The sequence below is a fragment of the Gorilla gorilla genome, chromosome 20, assembly GCF_029281585.2.
Source record: "Gorilla gorilla gorilla isolate KB3781 chromosome 20, NHGRI_mGorGor1-v2.1_pri, whole genome shotgun sequence".
Taxonomy (NCBI): Eukaryota; Metazoa; Chordata; class Mammalia; order Primates; family Hominidae; genus Gorilla; species Gorilla gorilla.
The window spans coordinates 57,393,756-57,413,311 of NC_073244.2; the positions used below are offsets into that span (position 1 = coordinate 57,393,756).

The 19,556-nt window shown below is 55.6% G+C and overlaps 2 protein-coding genes across 4 annotated transcripts; both read right to left on the reverse strand.

Moving 5' to 3' along the window:
- Window positions 1–751: 751 nt before the first annotated feature.
- Window positions 752–3,684, reverse strand: IRF2BP1 (interferon regulatory factor 2 binding protein 1). Its single transcript, XM_004061001.5, has one exon. The coding sequence runs from the start codon at window positions 2,917–2,919 to the stop codon at window positions 1,165–1,167; it is 1,755 nt and encodes a 584-aa protein (XP_004061049.1). The 5' UTR covers window positions 2,920–3,684; the 3' UTR covers window positions 752–1,164.
- Window positions 3,685–7,157: 3,473 nt separating this feature from the next.
- On the reverse strand, window positions 7,158–19,554 carry MYPOP (Myb related transcription factor, partner of profilin). Of its 3 annotated transcripts, XM_055369778.2 has the most exons (4): window positions 19,351–19,519; window positions 18,055–18,605; window positions 9,304–9,413; window positions 7,956–8,459 (listed from the first exon to the last, which is right to left on the reverse strand). In XM_055369778.2, exons 2-4 carry the CDS (start codon window positions 18,551–18,553, stop codon window positions 8,097–8,099), a joined length of 972 nt encoding a protein of 323 aa, XP_055225753.1. In that variant the 5' UTR covers window positions 18,554–18,605; window positions 19,351–19,519; the 3' UTR covers window positions 7,956–8,096. The 3 variants fall into 3 exon arrangements, with proteins under 3 accessions (XP_055225752.1, XP_004061050.2, XP_055225753.1); XM_055369777.2 differs by lacking the exons at window positions 9,304–9,413; window positions 19,351–19,519 and adding an exon at window positions 19,531–19,554 and having other exon boundaries at window positions 7,158–8,459; XM_004061002.4 differs by lacking the exon at window positions 9,304–9,413 and having other exon boundaries at window positions 7,158–8,459; window positions 19,351–19,516.
- Window positions 19,555–19,556: the final 2 nt, after the last annotated feature.

Below are 19,556 nucleotides of genomic sequence, written 5' to 3' on the forward strand. Positions count from 1 at the left end.
TGGGGCCGCCCCCTCCCCTTAACCCCTGCTTTGCCGCAGCCCGCTCAGGCCCCGCCCCGTGACGCCAGCGAGCAGGAAGTCCTGGTTAATGATCAGCCACCCGGACAGGTGTGGGACAAGGCCGCGCACATCAGAAGCAGCCGCGGGGCGAGTGCCTTTCACTCTGCTCTCTAGGGTGGCCGCCAAAGGGGCTTGTCTCCCAAGACGAGGGTGAGGAGTCCAGCTGGGGCTTCCCAAACGTCTGCCTCTGGGGCACCGCCAGAGGCAAGAAGTAGCCAAGTTTTTTCTAGGCATCCTGTTAGTTTACCCCGTGGAGGTAAATTTCCTCTTTCCTCGGGCAGTCCCTCTAGCAGTCTACCCTAAATTCTCCCTTCTACCCGGCAAGAACCCACTGCCCGTGTCTTCTAGGAAGCCTCCCGCTGCCTCTTTCCCCTCCCCACGTAGGCGGTGAGTCCTCCACCTTCCAGGTAGAGATAGGGGATGGGTCAGCTACAGAAGGGTAATCTACTCCCAAGCCTGTCTGTGGCTCCCCTGCAGGAGCCATCCCCTCTCTGAGCCTCAGTTCTTTCATCTGGAAAACGGGCCGATGGCTGAAACGTGACCAGTGGGTCGCACTTGTTGAAGGTCGGCCGGCGGGACCGCCTGGGTGCAGGGCGCCACCTGGAGGCTACCGCGCAACGTCCTCGCCCTCGCAGGACCAGTTCAGTCCCAAAGGGGGCGCAGCATCTCACACAACTAAGGGACCAAGAAGGAAAAAAAAAAACCCATCTTTCGGTTTATTGAAGGAGCAGAAGGGAGCGGGGGGTGGGGGGGTGGGAATTAAATGCTTTTGCCTCGTTTATAAAGAGCGAGTTTTCAGGAGGTCCCTTCTCAAGGAGGAGGGGGGCACCTCTCCCCCAACTACAAGCAGCAGCAAAGCCAAGCCAAGGAGGACAGAGGGAAACTGGAGGGGCCAAGGGACCCCAAACACCCCCTCGGACAGGAGCCACAAGCTTTCTCCCCCCACCCACAATGCATCTACCCCAGGGGACCCATCTGGGTGGAAGAAGGGAATATGTACACAGATAGAGGTGGCACTGGGCTGGGTCGGGGAGGGAATAATTTATCCGCGGCAGCGGTGGGTGGCAAAGGGGCAGAGGGCAGTAGCCTGGAGGCAGTGGTAGCCTAGGGGTCCCGTTCTTTCTTAACTTTGATGTCTCCAGCAAGGATGGTGGCGATCTCGCCCTGCATGAAGGCCCAGGGCACGGAGGAGCCGACCAGCGGGCACTTGTCTCCGCTCGGGCAGTACACCTCCCCGGCCGGGCCCTGCGCCTTGATGAACTCCCGGGAGCAGGGAAAGCAGAACTTGTGTCCGGGAACCGAGGGGCACTGGACGAAGTGGGTGTCTTCCAGCCGCTCCCTGCACAGGGTACAGCACAGGGGGGCCCCAGGGGTCGCCCCAGTGCCGCTGCCACCCCCGCTGACGGCTTCGGCCCCCGCTGTGGGACTGACTTCTGCTTCGCCGTTGCGGGCCACAAGGCGATGCTGGGTTGGCGGCTGGGCCGTGGAGGAGGCTGCAGGGCTGGCGCCCCCTGCACGCACAGGCCCCCCGCCTCCGCCAGGGTCCTTGGGTGAGTGGCCCAGGGCTTCGGCCACATTCTTCAGGGCGGCAATGGGCGAGGGCACACCAGGGGTCTCAGCGGAGTACGGGCCGCCGGGTGCCACCCAGTGCCGTTGCTGCTGCTCTTCGGTGGTCATCTTCCCAGCCGCCTCGCCCTCCGGCTCGGGGGATGCCTTGCGACGGCGCGGCGTGGGCGCCAGGTTCCGGGATGGGGCTCGCGGGGGTGGGCCACAGAGAGCCGCAGGGGCCGGCTCTGGGTACTGCTGGGGCAGGGCCTCCGCGGGAGCTGGCTCGCGGAAGCTGCGGACGCCGTCGGTAAGCAGCTCGCCCAGCTGCCGCCATTCTCCTGATCCATGCCGGCGTTCATATTCGAGGTACTTGAAGCCCGAAGAAGCCAGTGCCTTGCCCGGCTCCCGCAGAGCATCGTGGAACATCTGGCGAGCCACTGCCAGGACGCCGGCGTACACATTGCCGGAACCACAGGGGTATTCGGTGAAGAGCTTCAGCTCGAACTCGTATCCCGGAGGACGGGCAGCAGCATCGAAGGCGAACACTCGCCCCACCAGCCCGTGATCCTTCTTGAAGCGCACATTGAACGGGGCGCAGGCGGACAGCGCCAGTAGCTGTTCCCGCACTGCTTTGGGGCGCCCGTGCCATTCCTCTGCCCGGCCTCGCATGGCCTCGTTCAGTTCTGCCAGACAGTCCGCATTCCTCTGCTGCTTCTCTTTCTCGAAATCGGAGCCGAAGAGGGGACGGGCAGGACTCAAGCCGGGTGCCAGCGTCAGGCCTCGGCTTCCCAGGCCAGACACTGCAGCTGCCAGCAGCCCAGGGGGCATCAAGCCAGGCATGGAGCCAAGCAAGGCCCTTCGCGCCCCCTCAGCCACGGCCTCCTCACGGCCCAGCCCATTGGCCAGGCGGGACCCCAGAGTGTACTCCAGGGCGGGCGAGGGCAGGGGGAGGCGGCCTGATGATGTGGCCCTGTCATAGCGGTCCTGGCCCGACACGCCGCCGCCGGTCCCTGACGGCTGGGGCTGGGCCTGCGGGGGCGGCAGCTGGGGCCCCTGTGCGGCTGCCGCCGCCAGGTCCTTGGTGGCCGGGTGCTTAAGGGCCGGGGGCCCGGGCGAGCGGCCCTCGGGGAGCACGTGGCTGCGCTTGAGCTGGCGGGCGGCATCGATGAGCAGTTCGATGCGGTCCGCGCCCTCGAAGTTCACGCAGCCGCGACACACGGCCTCGCTGAAGTCCCACACCATGGCCCACGGCATCTTGGGCAGGTCGCACAGGTAGCACCACTGGCGGCGGGACGCCTGCACAGACGCCATGGCCCCAGTCCGCGCGCCGCCCAGCTCCCGCGTTCCACCGGCCGCCGACGTGCGATCCGCGCCGCCAACGTTCGATCCGCGTCCCGGGGACAGCGCGAGCCACGGTCCGGCCTCCGGCTCGGCCTCCCCGCCGGATCCAGGCCCGGCCCCCCTTCCCCGCCCCCTGGGCCCTAAGCCTTTCTGCTCACTCCCGCCTCCCTCGCGAAGGCAGGCTGAGGCACGTCGGCGCCCCCGCCCGGTCCGGGCTCCGAGCCGAGGCGCACAGCTCGGGCCCCACGATGGGCCGCGAGCGCCGCCGCCTCGGGCTCCCGCCGCTCTCGCCGCCGCCGCTGCAACGGCCGCCGCCGCCTCCACCTCCTTCTTCTGCCCCAGAGGCCGCTTCGCAGGGAAAGTTACATAACACGCCTGCAAAGCCTTCTGGGAAACGTAGTCCCGCCGGGGCCGGCTCTTAAAGGGAACGGCGGGCAGACGCGGGCTAGGGGGTCGTCGCCTCTCCCCGCGCAAACCTTACAACCCTCTCCGTGGGGCCGGAGTTCAGCGCGCCGCAAGATGCTGGGACACAAAGGTGGGAGGCGAGGATGCAATACGAATGATCAGAGCCACTCCGGATTCAGAAATTGTGGGGGTGGGTGGACAGGCTTCCGGGCTTCCAACTTCTGCTCGGATTTGCTGTGCAGCTTTAGGCAAAATGCCCTCTCTGAACCTCAGTTTCCCCGCCCAGCAAAGGTGGGCCAATGACGGATTAGGAAAGTAGCAGCTTCTGGGGCGGGGCGGAGAAGCCCTGATTGGCTTCAGAGCAGGGACGGGAAGCTGGCAACTAGGTGGGGGTGGGGGTGGCCACTTGGCACTTCGTCCTCCCCCCGGAATCCTAGATATATGCTTCTGGGGCCCGCCACAGCCAGAGAAGGGAGAGGACTAAGGGCTTCCGACCCAGCGCCTTGTCTCAGTTGTTTCTCTGCTAAAAGAGTGGGGCGACTGGCCGCCCTCTAATCCTGTCCCAGCTCTGCCGGCGCGCTCTGGTCTCTAAAGGGTTACACCATCGGGGGCTCGGCGTCCCCCACCCGCTTCACTACAATTCCCAAAATGCACTGCGGGTCGGACATAGTGACGCACTTCCGCCCTCTGGGAGGTTGGGGGAGGCCTTCCAGATTCACGCTACTTTCCCGGCTACCCCCCCCCCCCCACTTTTCTGGGGGCTCTTTACGTGCATTCGGAGCGTGGCGTTTGGGGGACCCTTATCCTCTGTTGCTCCCCAATTTGAGGGAAGAGTAAGGGGTTAAGAAGTGACGGGCAAGAGAAGGGAGTTGCTGGGGAAGGGCAAACACCAGACCAACCTTTCCCCAACCTTGAGCGCTCACTACCTGGAAGGCCCAATCAGGCTGTGAGGACCCTTCTTCTTTCCCAGGCATTGGGAACTGGACGAGGCTGTCTTTGGGGAAGGGCGGAGGCGGGTCTCCAGGTTCTAACCCACAACAGCCCCTTTCTCTAGGCCTGGGTGCGTGTTAGGTGCTCAAAAATATTTGAATGACGTACCAGTCGGCCCTGGTTTTGTCTAGTGAGGGGCTGCTCGTCCCTTCTCCTCCCGTCCCACTGGAACCGCAGCAGCTCTGATTCTGTTAACCCAGACCTCACAATTTTAAAATGGTTTCACAATTTTGTCTACTACCTGTATTTGAACACTTTTCTCCCTTAAAAAAAAAGATTTATCAGGCTGAAGTGGGAGGACTGCTTGAGCCTGGAGATAACAGGCTAAAATGAGCCATGATTGCGTCACTGCACTCCAGCCTGGGCAACAGAGCAAGATCCTGTCTCAAAAAAATAAATAAAAAGATTTATCTATTTTTGCCTCATCCTAGGTAATACGTTCAAAATCATGGGTTTCATGTACTGTGGTTACCTTAAAAAAAAATTAGTGAAAACTATCGACTCATTCAAGAGGACATTAATATGTCACTTAAAGTTGCCTTTGGGCTATTATTTACGAAACACTAATGGGAGTTAAGGCTTCTGGCCAGATTCAGCCTTCAGGTGGACTGGATTGGCCTCTGACCAGCTGTGGCCTTGGGCCAGTTTCTAAACTTCTTGGAAAAAATGGAGACCCCCTCCAGTCTCCTTTTATTTGAGTACCTTCAGATTGAATGCAAACATGCATATAAATGCTTAGCTTGGTGCCTGGCACAGAAAATAAGTGCCACAAATGGAAGTTGTTTTTAAGCTGGACAGTTATTCAAATATTCAACCCCTCTTCCATGCTGGGCAATGCTGGGGACATAGCAGTGACTGAGACAGGCTTTAGGCCTTGCCCCTGAGAAGCCCCAGCCTGGTGATGGAGGCAGATAGTAAATTTACTCAAATGATGAACTAAAATTTGTGATGACTGCGGTGGGGAATGTGTGTCAGGAAAAGCTTTCCTGGCCATAGTGGCTCATGCCTGTAATTCCAGCACTTTGGGAGGCCGAGGAGGGCAGATCACTTGAGGTCAGAAGTTTGAGGCCAGACTGGCCAACATGGTGAAACCTCGTCTCTACTAAAAATTAAAAAATTAGGGGGCCGGGCGCGGTGGCTCACGCCTGTAATCCCAGCACTTTGGGAGGCCGAGGCAGGCAGATCACGAAGTCAGGAGATTGAGACCATCCTGGCTAACATGGTGAAACCCCGTCTCTACTAAAAATACAAAAAATTAGCCAGGTGTGGTGGTGGGCACCTGTAGTCCCAGCTACTCGGGAGGCTGAGGCAGGAGAATGGCGTGAACCCAGAAGGTGGAGCTTGCAGTGAGCCAAGATCGAGCCACTGCACTCCAGCCTGGGCGACAGAGTGAGACTCCATCTCAAAAAAAAAAAAAAAAAAAAAAAAAATTAAAAAAACATTAGGCTGGGCAGTGGCAGTGGCTCACATCTATAATCCCAGTACTTTGGGAGCCCTATCACTTGAGGTCAGGGGTTCGAGATCAGCCTGGCCAACACAGTGAAACCCCCATCTCTACTAAAAAATACAAAAATTAGCCAGGTGTGGTGGTGCACACCTGTAATCCCAGCTACTCAGGAGGCTGAGGCAGGAGAATTCCATGAACCCAGGAGACGAGTTCACACCACTGCACCTCCAGCCTGGGGGACAGATGCAAGACTCCGTCTCAAAAAAAAACAAAAAACAACAACAAAAAAACAAAAAACTAACTAAATAAGTAAAAATACAAAAATTGGCCAGGTGTAGTGGCACACGCCTGTAGTCCCGGCTACTTGGGAGGCTGAGGCAGAAGAATCACTTGAACCCGAGAGGCAGAAGTTGCAGTGAGCCAAGACCGTGCCACTGCACTCCAGCCTGGGCGACAGAGGGAGACTCTACCTCAAAAAAAGAAAAAAAGAAGAAAAGTATAATCTAATTATAGGAAGAAAGACTCTGACATCTTTATGTCCATTCTACAGATGAGGACACTGGAAGCCAATGGTTACACAGTTGGCCAGGGCAGCACCAGTACTTGAGCCACGTCTGACTCCAGAGTGGTGGTGATTATCTACTTTGTTACCTGGCCCTGCAGCAGAGTAAAAGAACCAGTTCCTGCCTTCATGACATTATGGGCAAGTGTGCCTTAAATAGATAAAGGCCTGTGTTCATTTAGAGTCACTATGAAAAAGAACCCAGCTGTGTGTGGTGGCTCATGCTTGTAATCCTAGCACTTTGGGAGGCCGAGGTGGGAGGACTGCCTGAGCCCATGAGTTCCAGATCAGCCTGGACATCATAGAAAACCCCATCTCTAGAAAAATAAAACAATTAGCTGAGCATGGTGGCACATGCCTGTGGTCCCAGCTACTTGGGAGGCTGAGGCAGAAGGATTGCTTCAGCCTGGGAGGTCGAGGCTACAGTGAGTTGTGATCATGCCACTGCACGCCAGCTGGGGCAACAGAGTGAGATCCTATCTCAAAAAAACAGAAAGAAAAGAAAAGAAAGGAAAAGAAAAAGAAAAAGAACCACAGGACACTGAAAGAGACTCTAAGAGGCAAACCCATGTTAGCCTTGGGGAAGGAATCTAGGACTTTCTCCTGGAGGTGACATTTAGACTGGTATCTAAAGGATGAGTAGGAATCAGATTTCATGTAAACACAAGACTTGATGGCTTTAAGAATTAAAAAAAAAAAAAAAAGCTGGAAAACCTCCAGCCTCCCAATTGCCTGCCTGTGGAGGGGGCGGGGCAGGTGTAGGTGCTGGTCCCCCAGGCCTGCCTCAGACAGAGCCTCAAGTAATTGTATTAAAAATAAGTTTATTGATATCTTGTCACCACTGGGAGAAAGGAGGGGGTTGAGCTCTGGAAGTCAGAGACAGCAGTGGTAGGCAGAGAACCCAACCTGTACCTCTCCCATCAGAACTCGGCGCCTCCTCTCCCTGGGGTATACACGGCTATATCCTCTTTGTCATCCATATTTTGATTTGTCTTACAACTCCCACCCGCTCCAAAGTCTGGGTTGGGGAGGTGGGGAGTCCCCCACGGGTCAATTCTCTTCAAGTCAAGAACAGGAACTGTTAGGGAAGGGGAGATGTGCAGACCCGAGAGGTTCCCTCCCCACCCCACATAGGGCAATAATAAATAACATGAAATTGATGGCTTAGAAGTCAGGGTTAAGGGAGGCAGCCAGGCAGACAGCACTGTACCAGAGAAAGGGGTTGGGGGGGCCCATTACTGAGGCCCCCCCCCAGAGAATCAGGCACTAACTAGCACAGGGAGTGGGTGCTCACATCCCTGGAGCAGGGAGCTAGGGTGCAGCTGGGATGGGCAGAGAGCATCACCCCCCTCGACTGCACCAAGCTGGGGAGAGGGGTTGCAGGCAGGATCATAGATAGTAGATTTCACGGAGATTTCCATCGGCCGCGCCTTTTCCGTGTAGGGAAACCTTTTCTCCGCTTGTGTGGGGGGGAGTCGTGCGGAGGGAGCGGGGCTGGGGGTGGCCGGGGTGCCCCCTCCTCACTCCTTGGGGCAATGATCACTCCCCTGGCTGCCACCACTGCCCCGTCCACCACAGCAGCCACCACGGACACGGGCTCTGGGGTGATCTCCACCTTGGGGGCTGGTGGGGGCAGGACAGGCCTGGGAGGTGGCGGTGGGGGTGGGGGTGGGGGCAGAGGTGGAGGCAGGGAGTCAACTGGGGTTCCTGGCAGAAGGGGCAGCAGAGCGCTGAGGGCCTCGCTCAGTTTGGCCAGTCCCTGTCGAAGGGTGCCGGCCAGCTCCCGGATGGCGTTGGCAGTCTCCTGCTGGGCCCGCAGGAAGTCCAGGGAGGGGTCTGAGGCCGAGAGCGTGGGTGGAGGCCGAGGAGGGGGTGGGGGGCTAGGGGGTGAGGGTGCCACTTGGGCCAGTGGCGGTGGGGGTGGCAGTGGAGGGGCTGGGGGTGGTGGAGACAAGGCCAGGCGAGGCAGCTGGACCGGCTGCAGGGCCGAAGGGGGTGGGGACTCACGCTCCTTGGGCCGTGGGCAGCCCCCTTCCTGGGGAGTGCAGGAGGGCCGGGCCCATGGCTCCGGGCTGCTGGAGCCCCCCTTGCTGTGGGCTGATGTATCTGTAGAGAGAAATACAGGTAAGGGGTGAGTGACCCTCGATGCTGCCTTGATTTCCCCTTTCCCCCTCCTTCCCTCACCTCCCCACTACCCGAACCCAGAACTATCCTTCTCACCCCCGGCCCCCCAGCCCCAAGACAGTCTTGGTCTGTCACCCAGGCTGTAGTGCAGTGGTGCAATCTTGGCTCACTGCACCTTCCACCTCCTGGGTTCAAGCGATTATCCTGCCTCAGCCTCCCGAGTAGCTGGGATTTCAGGTGCCCGCCACCACACCCGGCTACTTTTTGTATTTTTAATAGAGACAGGGTTTCACCATGTTGGCCAGGCTGGTCTCGGACTCCTGACCTCAGGCGATCCGCCCGCCTTGGCCTCCCAAAGTGCTGGGATTACAGGTGTGAGCCACCGCGCCTGGCCCCAGAATGATCCCTTTAAAACCTAAGTCAGATCATGCCTTGGAAGAGAAGCTCCATGGCAGGCCAGTCTTTGTACCCAGAGGAGAAAAAGTCCTGCCAGCTTTAGTGGAAACAGGTCCTGGAAGTCCCTTGCTGGGCCAGGCAGCTCCCATCTCACTCACAGTAAGAGCCAACAGTTTTTTTATTTTTTTAATTTTTTTTGAGACAAAGTCTCACTTTGTAGCCTAGGCTGGAGTGCAGTGGCACGATCTCGGCTCACTGCAACCTCTGTCTTCCGGCTTCAAACGATTATCCTGCCTCAGCCTCCTGAGTAGCTGGGATTACAGGCAGGCGCCACCCCGCCTGGCTAAATTTTTGTATTTTTAGTAGAGATGGGGTTTTGCCATGTTGGCCAGGTTGGTCTCAAACTCCTGACCTCAAGCAATCCACCCACCTCGGCCTCCCAAAGTTCTGGGATTACAGGTGTGAGCCACTGTGCCTGGACAAGGGCCAACATTTGACGAGGTTCTGAACTATATGGATACTGCACCACACTGCTGGATCCTGAGGAAGTGAGAGAGAGGTCTGGGAGAGAGCTGGGGTGGCTGGGCACTGGTGGACACTTCCCTGAGACTCTCTCCAAACAGGACAGCAGGATTTTCCAGTTCAGCCCCCAGCCTGGTAGGTTTCCTCAGTCTGTACTCACCTGGGGTCTCATTCATGCTCATGGGCTTGAACAGTTTGCATACAGGGGCTCCCAGCTTCCTGGGCTCAGCCTGAACCTCTCGCCTGGGCTCCAGACTCCTGTCTCCAGCTGTGTACTCTCAATTGTCGAAAAATGCCCCAAACTCACTTGCTCGGAGCTGGGCTTCTGATCCTCCCCCAACCTGCTCCTTCCTCAGCCACCCCCATCTCAGCTGATGCAGCTCCATCCTCCCAGCTGCTCAGGTTAAACACCTTCACTGTTTTGTTTACTAAGACACCATCCGCATACAGAAGCTATCGTCTCTGCCTTCAAATTAAATACATACAACTTCTTTCTCCCTGGTCCCCCACCCTGGTCCAACCACCAGCATCTCCCACCAGGACCACTGCAGTCATCGCCTCCCTGAGGGCTCTCTGCTTCCACCCGTCCCTGACAGTATCTTTTTCCACCAGCAGCCTGAGGGGTCCAACTAAAATACAAGTCAGTTAGGCTACGGGAAACAAGCTAGTCACAAAGAACCACAGATCACAGGGGCCATTTATATGAAATGTCCAAAATAGGCAAATTTGGCCGCGGGTGGTGGCTCATGCCTATAATCCCAGCACTTTGGGAGGCCGAGGCGGGTGGATCACCTGAGGTCAGGACTTCAAGACCAGCCTGGTCAACATGGTGAAACCCTATCTCTACTAAAAATACAAAAAATTAGCCGGGCATGGTGGCATATGCCTGTAATCCCAGCTACTGGGGAGGCTGAGGCAGGAGAATCGCTTGAACCCGGGAGGCGGAGGTTGCAGTGAGCCATGATCGCGCCATTGCACTCCAGCTTGGGCAACAGAGCGAGACTCTGTCTCAAAAATAAAAATAGGCCGGGTGTGGTGGCTCACGCCTGTAATCCCAGCACTTTGGGATCTGAGGTGGGCAAATCACCTGATGTCGGGAGTTTGAGACCAGCCTGACCAACATGGAGAAATCCTGTCTCTACGAAAAATACAAAGTTAGCTGGGCATGGTGGTGCATGCCTGTAATCCTAGCTACTCAGGAGGCTGAGGCCGGAGAATCACTTGAACCCAGGAGGCAGAAGTTGCGGTGAGCTGAGATTGCATCATTGCACTCCAGCCTGGGCAACAAGAGCGAAACTCCGTCTCAAAAAAAAAAAAAAAAAAAGGCAAATCTGTAGAAACAGAAAGTAGATGAGTGGCTGCCGGGGGCTGGGGGAAGACAGGGAAGATGGGAGATTGGGGATGGCTAAGAGGTGCAGGGTTTCTTTCTGGAGTGATGAAAATGTTCTAAAATTGATCGTGGTGATGGTTGCATAACTCTGAATATACTAAAAGTCATTGAATTGTATGCTGTATTTTATTTTACTTTTTTTTTTTTTTTTTTTTGAGATGGGAGTCTCACTCTGTCGCCCAGGCTGGAGTGCAGTGGCGTGATCTCAGCTCACTGCAAGCTCCGCCTCCTGAGTAGCTGGGACTACAGGCGCCCCCCACCACGCCCGGCTAATTTTTTGTATTTTTAGTAGAGACGGGGTTTCACTGTGTTAGCCAGGATGGTCTCAATCTCCTGACCTCGTGATCTGCCTACCTCAGCCTCCCAAAGTGCTGAGATTACAGGCATAAGCCACTGCGCCTGATCCTGTACACTTTATTTTTAATTTTTATTTATTTTTTATATTTTTGAGTCTCGCTGTGTCGCACAGGCTGGAGTGCAGTGGTGTAATCTCGGCTCACTGCAAGCTCTGTCTCCTGGATTCACGCCATTCTCCTGCCTCAGCTTCCCGGGCAGCTGGGACTACAGGTGCCCTCCACCACGCCCGGCTAATTTTTTGTATTTTTAGTAGAGACGGGGTTTCACCGTGTTAGCCAGGATGGTCTCAATCTCCTGACCTTGTGATCCACCCGCCTTGGCCTCCCAAAGTGCTGGGATTATAGGCGTGAGCCACCGTGCCTGGCCTTAATTTTCATTTTTTTTTGATACACAGTCTCGCTCTCTCATTCAGGCTGGAGTGCAAGGGTGAGATCTTGGCTCACAGCATCCTTAATCTCCCCAGCTTAAGCGATCCTCCCATCTCAGCCTCCTGAGCTGCTGGGACCACAGAGGTGCGACCCCACACCAGGCTAATTTTATTTTTTCGTAGAGATGAGGTCTCACTATGTTCCTCAGGCTGGTCTCAAACTCCTGGTCTCAAGCAAATTGTACACTTTGAGGTGATTGTATAGTGTGGAAATTATATCGCCATATATATATATATATTTTTTCTTTTTTTTTTTGAGACGGAGTCTCATTCAGCTGCCCAGGCTGGAGTGCAGTGGTGCGATCTCGGCTCACTGCAACCTCTGCCTCCAGGGTTCAAGAAATTCTCCACCCTCAGCCTCCTGAGTAGCTGGGACTATAGGTGCACACCACCATGCCCAGCTAATTTTTGTATTTTTAGTAGAGACGGGGTTTCACCATGTTGGCCAGATGGTCTCGATCTCTTGACCTCATGATCCGCCCACCTCAGCCTCCCAAAGTGCTGGGATTACAGGTGTGAGCACTGCGCCCGGCCTTATATTGCAATATAATTGTTTAAAAAAACACAAGTCAGATATTGTTTCTATGCTCAAACCGTCCTGTGGCTCCCACCTCACTCAGGGTAAAAGCAAAGTCCTTGAGGCCTCTAGGGCCCTGCACGATCTGCCCCCATTGCCTTCCTGACCTCAGCTCCCATCCCTCCCTCTTGGGTTACCTGGCTGTAGCCACGCTGGCCTCCTTGCTGATCCTCAAACACATCAGGCCTACTTCTTTTCTTTTTTTTGAGACGGACTCTCATTCTGTCGCCCAGGCTGGAGTGCAGCGGTGCAATCTCGGCTCACTACAACCTCTGCCTCCTGGGCTCAAGCGATTCTCTCACCTCAGCCTCCTGAGTAGCTATAGCTGGGACTACAGGTGTGCACCACCACGCCTGGCTAATTTTTGTTTTGTTTTTGTAGAGACAGGGTTTTGCCATGTTGCTCAGGCTGGCCCCATCCCCTTCTTTTTTTCTCCCCTAACCCTACCTGATTCCTCTCCCAGCACTTATCTCCACCTGGCACGGTATGGCTCTGTGTCTGCTGTCTGTCTCCTCCTCCTGATGTCAGCTCCATCAGGCAGGGCTTTGTATTGCTCCCTTCTGTTTACCCGGCGCCTAGAACAATGTCCAGCACAACATTTTTTCTTTAATGAGGAAAGAACTGGGGCTTCCAGAGACTCAGAACTGATTGGGTCCCAGGCCCCAGAGTGCCCAGCACCCACAGGAGAAAGTCCAGCCTCTTCCCACGGCTATGGGGCCTCAGCGCTTGCCCCCAACTCCGCCTTTCCGTCTTCCCACATGTCGTTCCCTGGGCCAGGCTCACACTGCCTCTTGCATCAGCTTGGATGTTTTTTCGGATGTTCCTTCCTCGGGGAAGCTGGCCTCCTGCTCCTTGGCCAAATCAGATCACCCTGCTCTTCTCTCAAAAACAGCCAGCCAAAGAAAGAGAGAAGATAGAGAAAAAAAAAATAACAAAAACAAAAAACCAACCATCCAGGCCGGGTGCGGTGGCTCAGCCGGAAATCCCAGCACTTTGAGAGGCCCAGGCAGGCGGATCACCTGAGGTCAGGAGTTTGAGACCAGCCTGGCTAACACGGTGAAATCCCGTCTCTACTCAAAATACAAAAATTAGCCGGTGTGGTGGTACACGCCTGTGATCCCAGCTACTTGGGAGGCTGAGGCACAAGAATCGCTTGAACCCTGGAGGCCGAGGTTGCAGTGAGCCAAGATCACACCACTGCACTCCAGCTTGGGCGACAGCAAGAACCTGTCTCAAAAACAAACAAGCAAGCAAACAAATCAGCCACCTCCTACCCTGACTGCTGGGAGTCCAGCCTCCCTGGGCCAGCCACCAGCAGGAGGTAGGGAGGCTGGGAGACAGATGAGTAGAGCGGACAGTGACAGGACACCTGCTCCTGCCAGGCCCTGGGCTAAGCTCCCCTCTTACGTGATTTCACCTAGTCTTCCCAGCCATTCTCTGGGGTAGGTGCTACCATGATCATCGCTCCATTTTATAGATGAGGTGATTTGAGGCTCAGAGAGAGGTGTCATAGAGTGATATGCAGAAAAGGGATTTGAACCCAGGTTGACCCCAGAGTCCATTCTTTTGTTTTATAGAGATTGCAGCCTCGTTATATTGCCCAGGCTGGTCTCAAACTCCTGGCCTCAAATGATCCTCCCGCCTTGGCCTTCTAAAGTGCTGGGATTACCAGTGTGAGCCACTGCTCCTGGCCAGAGTCCATGGCCTTTTTTTTTTTTGAGATAGAGTCTCACTCCATCACCCAGGCTGGAGTGCAATGGCGTAATCTCAGTTTCCTGCAATTTCTACCTCCCAGTGCAAGCAATTCTCCTGCCTCAGCCTCCCGAGGAGCTGGAATTATAGGCATATGCCACCATGCCTGGCTAATTTTTGTATTTTTAGTAGAGACAAGGTTTCACCACATTGGCCAGGCTGGTCTCAAACTCCTGGCCTCAAGGGATCCGTGTACTTCGGCCTCCCAGAGTGCTGGGATTACAGGTGTGAGCCACCACACCAGGCCAGAGTCCATGCTCCTAACCATTCCTTGGGCAAGGGCTGTGGGCCTGGGGTGTGGGTGACAAATCTTCCTTATAAGGAACGTGGGAATTGCAGAAATGTGGCTTTTCCAGTCTACTGAGTAAAAAGGAACAGAAAGTAGCCCAGCCTTCATGCCCACAAGGCTCACAGGAGCCACAGCAGTGCCCCTGCAAGAGTTTGTTTTTGGTTGTTTTGAGGAAGGGTCTCACTGTGTTGCCCAGGTTGGAGTGCGGTGGTGCGATCATGGCTCACTGCAACCTCCGCCTCCCAGGTTCAAGGGATCCTCATGCCTCAACCTCATGTGTAGCTGGGACCAAGGCGCCGGCCACCATGCCTGGCTAATTTTTGGATTATTTTGTAGAGATGGGGTCTCACTTTGTTGCCCAGGCTGGTCTTGCCCTCCTGGGATCAAGCAATCCTCCCACCTCAGCCTCCCAAAGTGCTGGGATTACAGGCATGCCTCTGTGCCTGGCTTCCACTGTTTAAAAGTTAAAATCATATTTATTTGCAAACTTTGGATCTCAGTTTCCCTACTTGTTTTCTTTTTTTTTTTTTTTTTAAGACGGAGTCTCGCTCTGTCACCCAGGCTGGAGTGCAGTGGCACAATCTCGACTCACTGCAACCTACACCTCCCAGGTTCAAGTGATTCTCCAGCCTCAGCCTCCTGAGTAGCTGGGACTACAGGCGTGTGCCACCACGTCCAGCTAATTTTTATATTTTTTAGTAGAGACGGGGTTTCGCCATGTCGGCCAGACTGGTCTTGAACTCCTAATCTCAGGTGATCCGCCCGCCTTGGCCTCCCAAAGTGCTGGGATTACAGGCATGAGCCACCGCAGCTGGCCCTCAGTTTCCCTACTTGTAAATGAGTGTGTGAGCTGGTACTACACAGAGTGCTGGGATTTCAGGCGTGAGCCACCATGCCAGGCCTGTGTATGGTTCTTTTTTTTTCTTTTTGAGACTGAGTTTCGCTCTTGTTGCCCAGGCTGAAGTGCAATGGCGCGATCATGGCTCACTGCAACCTCTGCCTCCCGGGTTCAAGTGATTCTCCTGCCTCAGCCTTCCTGAGTAGCTGGGATTACAGGCATGCGCCACCACGCCTGGCTAATTTTGTATTTTTAGTAGAGACGGGGTTTCTCCATGTTGGTCAGGCTGGTCTCGAACTCCCGACCTCAGGTGAGCCACCTGCCTCAGCCTCCCAAAGAACTAGTATTACAGGCGTGAGCCACCGTGCCTGGCCAGGCTTGTGTAAGGTTCTAATCGAGGATGCTCTACGCGTGTTCCTGCCTCAGAGCTTTTGCACGTGCTGTTTCCTCTAGTCTAGCAGGAGTGCCCTTCTCCCAGATGTCTGTCAGGCTTACTCTATTCCCATCTCTACTTGAATTTCACCTCCTCAGAGAAGCCCTCCCTGATTACCCTGTCTGTATAGTCCCCTTCCATGACTCACCATCCTCTGAATATGACTTATTTATCCTCTTAGTTCTCACCACCTCCTGGTATACAGTCTGTTTTGGGACTTCTTTGTGGTCTGTTTCCTCCAACTACATAGAATGTCAGCTCCAGGTCGGGTGTGGTGGCTCACGCCTGTAATCCCAGCACTTTGGGTGGCCAAGGCGGGCAGATCACCTGAGGTCGGGAGTTCGAGACCAGCCTGACCAACATGGAGAAACCCCGTCTCTACTAAAAATACAAAATTAGCCAGGCATGGTGGCGCATGCCTGTAATCTCGGCTACTCGGGAGGATGAGGCAGGAGAATTGCTTGAACCTGGGAGGCGGAGGTTGCGGTGAGCCGAGATTGCACCATTTCACTCTAGCCTGGGCAATAAGAGCAAAACTCAGTCTCAAACAAACAAACAAACAAACAAAGAATGTCGGTTCCATAAGGGAAGGGGATTTTGTCTTTTTCTCTACATTATTCCCTGCACCTACCACAGTGTCTGCCTTGGATGAGGTTCTCAATATATATTTGCTAAACGAGTAAATGAAGTGGTAACAAGTTTCTGAAAAAATAAGTTGGCCATCTCTGCTCTGGTCCTATGGGGCCATCTCACAGATGGAAACACTGAGGTTTGATTCAAGGTTTGAGAACAAGGGTCCCATGTGATTGTGTCACCTTCCTGCTTAAGAGATTTTCATGCCTCCTGAATGCCCTCAAGAGCAAGTCCAGGCCGGGCGTGGTGGCTCAGGCCTGTAATCCCAGCACTTTGGGAGGCCGAGGTGGGTGGATCACCTGAGGTTGGGAGTTCGAGACCAGCCTGGTCAACATGGTGAAATCCCGTCTCTACTAAAAATACAAAAATTACCTGGGCATGGTGGCAGGCACCTGTAATCCCAGCTACTCAGGAGGCTGAGGCAGGAGAATCACTTGAACCTGGGGAGGCGGAGGTTGCAGCAAGCCAAGATTTCGCCACTGCACTGAGTCAGCCTGGGCAACAGAGCAAGCCCAAGACTCCATCTCAAAACAAAAAACAAAACAAAAAAAATAGTAAGTCCAAATTCCTGACCTTGACTTCCAAGCCACGTGTAATCTAATTCTGGCACACTCATAACTCCTGGTCAATATTAACTCTTGTTATTGCTGGGCAATCTTGCTCAGTGGTTAAGTGCCATGGACTGGGGGTTGGACGCACACTTATGCTTGAGTCCTGACTCTGTCACTTACTTGCTGTGTGACCTTGGGTGGGTGAATGAACCTCTCTGAATCACATAATCTTGAACTGTCTTGTTTGATCATGCCCATGTTCCTCCCCTTCTCCAAACTCTTCAGTGGCTTCTCATAGCAGTCAGGATAAAATCCAAACTCCTCACCTTGGCCTAAAGGCCCAGTATGGTCTGGCCTTTGCTGACCTCTCTGAACTCATCTCAAAATGTTACTTTTCTTCAACCTTTCCACTCTACACCCTTTTCCCCGCAACTTCTTTTAGTTTCCCAAACTGGCCAAGCTTTCTTGCCTCCAAGCCATTGTACATGCTGTTCCCTCTACCAAAAATAGTTTCCCAGTTCTTCTTCATTCTTACTATTTGCATCTCAGCTCTGATGTCCCCTCCTCCAGGAAGCCCTCCTGGACCCCCCCCCCCCCACCGAAATCAGAAACCCTCTCTGGGCTCCCACAGTCCCTGGGATCCCCTACCCCAGCCCTGCACCCTCAAGTCATCACCATCTTCCCCACCCCCCTACTAGACTGGCTCAGTCATCCATGTGTCCCCAACCTCATCGAGCATGGGGCAGGTGCTCAGGGAACGGCTGTAGAAGAAATAATCCAGAATCAAGGCTAAGCAGGAAGTTTCTGTAGTCAGCTCTCCACACCTCTATCCAAGGCATGACCTTGGGAAAATTACCAAACATGTCTGAGTCTTTTATTTATGAAATAGTGAAATAGTATGCATCTCACCGCATTGATGATTCTATCAAGAACTAACAATGAGAGTTGAGGAGGTGCTGAACTAAGCAACTTACCCATATTAGCTCATTTAATCTTCACAGCAACTCTTTGAGGTGCAGACTATTTTTATCTCCATTTTACAGATGCAGCAACTGAAGTACAGTAACTTACTCAGATGACACAGTTCAGTGGCAAAGTTGTGATCGGAGCCCAGGCAGCCTGCCTCCAGAGTCACTACTCGACACTGCATTTAATGAAATCCTGCCTGTGCTGATGACCCCAGGTGTGGACCTGAGTCAGGCCTCCTAGGTCTGGTTCCATTCCTGGCTCTTGACAGTTACTAGCTATCGGAACTGAGGCAAGTCATTTCATTTTTCTAAGCTTCAGTTTCCCTAGCTATAAAATGGGGGCGAAGGACAGCATCCACCTCACAGGGCTGCAGCAAGGCTTTGATGAGACATGTAAAAGGCTTGCAACAGCGCAGGCACACAGCCTACTCTGAAGACACTCACCTGCACGTCGGTCCTCCCGGCGGTCTTCCGACAACACGTAGCGCTGGGGGCAGGCGCTTGGGGGCGGCGGCTGTGAAGAGGGGGCCGCAGGGGGCTCCTCCGCCCCAGCACCTGCCCCCGGCGCCGCCACACCTGGCCCCAGGATGGCAAAAATGGTCTCCTCTTCCGCGGAGAAGGCGTCCTCCGCGGCGGGCCCGGCGCCCTGCGTGGAGTGCGGCACGCGAGCGAGCTTCTCCTTGGTGCGGCGCTTGAAGTCGTTCCAGCGCTTCTGCACCTCCTGGCCCGTGCGTTTCCAGCTGGTGATACCGTTGATCTTGGCGGCGATGCCGTCCCACACGCGCCGCCGCTCTGCCACGCTCACCCGACGGCTCTGCGCGCCGTAGAGCTGCGGGTAGTGGGCGCGCACCTCGCGGATCAGGATCTGGTTCTCTTCGAATGAGAAGCGCGGCTTGCGCAACCGGGTGGTTTCCTCCGCTTCGCCCGCCGCCGCCGAGGCCATGGCGCCCCCCGACGCCGCCGTCCTGCCGTCTGGCGCATGGGGGGCGCCGGCGCTGCGGGCAAAGGGCGCACGGGGCTGGCTGGGGCTCGGGGTCCCCCCGCCGCCGCCTCGTCCGGACCGCCGGGCCGAGAGCTCCTTAGTCCCCGGGGGCAGGAGTGGGGGCGGGGGGCGGGCGGGGGCGACGGGCACCCGGGTAAGTCGGAAGCGCCTAAGAATAGCCGACACCGGCTGAGCGCTCGGCTCGGACTTCGCGCGGCGCGAAGTGCCACGCTGAAGAGTTGATAGAAATTGGGGGAGGGTCTGGAGGGATGGAAGGAAAGGAGGAAAAGTGCGAGGAGAGGAGGTGTCTGCAGGAGTTAGAGAATGGGGGCACGGGAGGATAGGAAATGGAGGGAGGATGGGGGTGCCTCGGGGGGGTCTTAGATGCATGAAGATAAGGAGATGCGGAAGGGGGGATGCAGCAAGAAGGGGGTAATCTGGAGCAGAGGAGGCGCTCTAGGGTCTCTAGGGGGCAACGGGGCGTCTGTAAGACCGATATGAGAAGGGCCCTTAGAGGGGATGTCCAGGAATAATGGTGAGGTGGGAGCTCCTGTATCACTGGAAGAGCTGGAACGATCAAATATTAGGGATCAGGGTCTGCGAGGATTGTGGGGGCTCTGGGGATTGCCAGAAATTAAGGGGAGCTCTGGAAATAACGGGGGTCCCGTATCACAAGGAGACAGCGGAGGCTACGGGGGACGGCAGGGAGAGCGAGGGTCGCGGAGGGTGGGGACCGAGTCGGGCCACGGGTCACTCACCGGCGCCGCCGCAGCCGCCGGTGGGTCAGGGCTCGGGCTTCTGCGGCCTGTTCCCACCCCCCGCCTCCCTCCCTCCCCTCTTTCGGCCCCGCCTCCGGCCGCCCCGCATGCCAAGGCGCAGGCGCGCCCAGGGCCAGCCGGCCCCAATGCCCTTACCGCCTGGGTTTCATTCCCACCTACCCCAGCACAGCGCAGGCGCAGAACTG